This window comes from Mastigoproctus giganteus, chromosome 6 (assembly GCF_048544385.1).
Source record: "Mastigoproctus giganteus isolate SK-2022 chromosome 6, ASM4854438v1, whole genome shotgun sequence".
Taxonomy (NCBI): domain Eukaryota; kingdom Metazoa; phylum Arthropoda; class Arachnida; order Uropygi; family Thelyphonidae; genus Mastigoproctus; species Mastigoproctus giganteus.
In genome coordinates this window covers 37036180-37040547 of record NC_143580.1, presented here as the reverse complement: position 1 = coordinate 37040547, position 4368 = coordinate 37036180, and the positions used below count along the sequence as shown (strand labels likewise).

Here is a 4368-nt window from a genome sequence, read left to right as displayed (position 1 = left end):
CCAATCTAATCAATGAGCAATTAATCTTTATGGGTGATGTAAATAAAGCGTTTTTAACTTCCAAGAGCATCTTGAGCGTGACGAAAGCCTCAGAATCACTGAACTATATTTAGTAATTATGTCACAGAATAAAGCATCGGTCTAATGTGACTCAAGGGCAAATAAACTTTCTACCTGTAGTGAACTATACCAATGTGAAGAACGTGGTTGTTAAAATTAAACCAATATAAGTTCCTAAATATTTTGCTTTCAATTAACGCACAAGGTCGGCTAATCTCCGCGTTAATCTCCGCAACGCACAGCACTAAAAGTAGGTGGAAATGTTGGCTGAAACTTTCCTGTGTTCCTGATATCGGGGTGATCTGCCTCAATAGTAGGAAGGAAGGAAGTCCCTAACAGAGTATAGATGGCGCTCGTTACAAGGCTGATGAACACCAGGCGGAATAAATGCGACATGTCGGGTCGGATAATAACTACCAATGGGAGAGGAGAAGGGCGTGGTGTCAATCCCCGAGCTCCACCTCGCAGCCTGTGACCGAGGGCAGGAGAACAAATTGGAATCACCGTTACAAAGTGTTAACATTATATAGCCCGATACGGAGGGTTGGACGAAGCGAGCGCCGATTGTCTGATGGCTATAGAACGCTGAGTGCTCGTCTCCGAAACGGCTGTGTGCGTGCATGTGTTGCCTTTCATGACGAACTAGCTGACCTTTAGTGTTGGCCCACTCTCGACGCCTTTTAGTCGCAACTCGAGGGTTAAGCGGCCCGTCTAGTTTATTAGCTCATTACGTGCCGTGTCGAGTGTACATCGAGATGTCAAAGACCAACAGCGACCACGTGAAACGGCCCATGAACGCCTTCATGGTGTGGTCGAGAGGCCAAAGACGGAAGATGGCTCAGGAGAATCCTAAAATGCACAATTCCGAAATCAGCAAACGGCTCGGCAGCGAGTGGAAGCAACTCTCCGAGGCGGAAAAGCGACCTTTCATCGATGAAGCGAAGCGGCTGCGGGCGCTGCACATGAAAGAGCATCCCGACTACAAGTACCGTCCGCGTCGCAAGCCCAAACCGCTTTCGAAAAAGGACAATGGATTCCTGTCGGTGACCTCCTGCCTGCCTTCTTCACTTGACCCTCTCGCCAGGTTTCCTGTGGGACCGTCTTCGTTAGACAGCGAGAAAGCGGCAACTGCCCGAACTTTCAGCCTGCCTTTAGGCCGCAGTTCCTTCACTCCCCATCTGGGTAACGTGTACAGTTCCTTGGACGCTAGCAGCCTCCTCAAACTCCGGGCTGCAGCAGGCGAACCAGCCGCTATGATGAGCAGCGGCGGTGGCGGAAACCTCCTCGGACCTCACTCCTCTTCAAGTTCCCTGTACAGTTCGGCAGCCAGCAGTTTCCTGTCCTCCCTCTCTCATGCCCACGGAGGAGCTTTCTCTAGTTCATACAGTTCGTACTGTTCGCCATCCTACTTCCCGAGCATCAACTCGCCACCAACTGTCACTCCGAGCTCGGAACTTAGGTCACCCTTTTCGTACATGTTCCTGAAGCCGGACGACCGCTTCTCTCGTCCCAGTCCCCCTGCTTTATCCCTAGGTCACGTGGTCTGAGGTGAGTTTTCTCTCCTTAGTCGTAGGCTGCTTGTAAGACGTGTGTGGCTGGAATTTGAGGGGATGGGGGAGCTTCTAATAGACACTAAGTTCTTAATTTGTGGTGGATGTTGCACGTGTGTGTGTCCGTTTCAAAATATTTGGCCAAATAGACATACAGTTCCATGAGAGAATTTAGGAGTCCCCAGCTGCCAAGATAAATCTTCGGATCGCTCACTCCCGCATCCCACAAAGCTGTTTGTTGCTGTTCCTAGACTGTAGACACTTTCGGGCAGGTTCCTTACCATTCTCAAAGACAATTAGATTGATCTCAAGACGAGTCAGATCCATCCTGTCTGCACGCCTCGTTTATGGTATGACATGTTCGTGGCTCTATGTGTATCCAACACGTCGGTTCCTGGACTCTAGTAATGGACTTTTTATCTTCAGACTTTTACCATTGTTGTAGTGAAGAAGTCTGTGTAAGTAGGCACTTGGAAGTAGCAAACACAAAACGAAATATGAAATGTAATTAATTAGTGTGCCTGTTATCGGCTCTTTATTAAAATCCACAGTTAAATTATAATTAAGTTAAGGAAGAATTGCATTTGGAATGATGTAACATTGCATGATTTATCTGAGAATGTCCTTTGCCAAATTCTGAAATAGAGATCAGTCATCTGTATATTTGTATTTTGATGTATCGCAGTCTAGATTCGGGTTTCCTGCAAGGGACCCCGATGCGTTTAATTTTAAATGTGGTCTGGTTGTGTCATCTGTAGACCTACATTTGAAACTATCCAGTAACCAGCTATGACGTTAATATATTCACGTCTGTCTTTCTCTCTGTCTTGTTATCATGGTTTACAATTCACGGCATGATATCGTGTTTTGGACTGATACAAGGTGCAATGAGCTGTAAATAGAAAAATGTAAATAAACATTTTAAAAAGGGTTCTAAACCTTTAAAAAAAAATGGTGGTTTTTTTCTCCTTTTTGTATCTTACTTCAAACATCCTTAGAATTACTTTTGGACTGTTTTCCAATTCTTATCAATTTTAAAACCATGTCATACCATCCTACTTCTCTTATAATCTTCTTTATCCAATATTTCGTTTTTTTTTTTTTTTTTTTCAATATTTACTTTTATCCTTCCTAAATATATCTTTCTTTCATAGCATGCTTATATTTTGTTTTTGATATATTTTTAATCTTTTCCTTACTAGTTTAAATGTAAGACAAGGAAGATTACGATAAATCAAAAGAACATGCTGACCATCTAACTCAGATTGGTTTCATTCACATTAACTGATTATTACACGAAAAAAAAAAAAAAAAATCTTTTACTAATGAACATGTACAGTTGTGATCCTTAACTGATATTACTGGCATACGATTAAGATGCTTCGTACACAGGTAACAGTTTATCGGATATTTCTGAAGATCATTGGGGTTCAGTGGAGCATCAAAAAGAATTGGAGAGTTCTTAGAAGAAAATCGAAGGAAACCACTCTGATTCTGCTCATAATAACTAAACAATAAACACTGAATAATGTGTCCTAAAAACTACACTGGTCTGATCTTGTAATTGTTGATCATAAAATGAGCCAATTTCATGCAATGATTTCATTAGCGAATAACAGCTCATTGTAGCGCCACCTAGATGTCGTTTCGTATATCATTTTTTTTTTCATGGATCCTATTCTTGCAAAGTTTTAAGAATCGAGCTTTCATTTTCAAATGCTAACTAAATTTTCTTATAAAAAGAAGCTATGTTACACTCTCATGCCAAAAGTGTGGGAACACCGAACGACACTTGAGTATTGATACATTTTGGTTCACACCGGTTCTCTACCTTTCTCTTAAGGATGAACATCAGTTTATTAATATTTATTATAAAACGAAAAATGAATTAAACCATTGAATTTATATTCCATCAGTCAGGAGCGTTACCAGCAGAGAGGGATAGAGGTATAAGCTGGGCCATTGCCCTAAAATCAGACCTCCAGTGTCTCAAAGTTTCTCTAAAGAACAGAGGCTTTTAATTAAAGTAAGTTAATTATAAAAGCATCCTTTTTTTTTTTTTTTTTTTTGGTAAGGGCCAAAATAGATAAAATTATGAAAGTCGCAGTTACAGGGATTCTCGTGGGCCCTAAGAACATTCCTTCGTAGGGCTCTTCGAAGGTTCCTTCTTATTAATTAAGCATTTTTTTTAAAAATAGGATTTAATTTTTATTGATCAATGTTTATATTTGCAGTTTAATTTTTTACTTAATAATTAACTAAGAAAACCAACTATCATTCAATAACATTCTTATTATATGGTTATGAAAATATTGTTAAAATATTATTATAACCATAATTTAAAATTTATAAGGTACATAAAACATCATAAGAAAGCAATTCAGAAAAATCGAATATTTCCAAAAACCGATATTTTCTAAAGTCGATGTGAAACTATTTTGTGACAGGGTAGTTTTAAGTTGGGGGAGGGTGATAATGGAAGTCTCTACATGATCGCCAACTGCATAATATGAAGAAATAGGCCACATGTGCTAAAGGTTGAGCACGCCTTTTAATTACTTCTAATTTGAGTCTATACAACACTTTCAATACATCAGCTTCTCCCTACGTACATTTGTCGATCCTTCTGTCCACCGTCCTCCATCCTCGTCCAAATTAAAAACCTTGGCGACGCCACTGGTCACTGAGCAAATTCAAAGACACCATCTGTTATAAATAAAGGTTTTCTTTCTGAAGCTGGCCCCCGCCCATCTTTCAA

At 40.4% G+C, this 4368-nt stretch overlaps 1 protein-coding gene across 1 annotated transcript; it reads left to right on the top strand.

Annotated features, from left to right (window-relative positions):
• The first annotated feature begins 723 nt into the window (after positions 1 to 723).
• Positions 724 to 2089, top strand: LOC150084170 (transcription factor SOX-14-like). Its single transcript, XM_090375079.1, has one exon. It carries the CDS (start codon positions 816 to 818, stop codon positions 1605 to 1607), a length of 792 nt encoding a protein of 263 aa, XP_090231205.1. The 5' UTR covers positions 724 to 815; the 3' UTR covers positions 1608 to 2089.
• The last annotated feature ends 2279 nt before the right edge of the window (positions 2090 to 4368 follow it).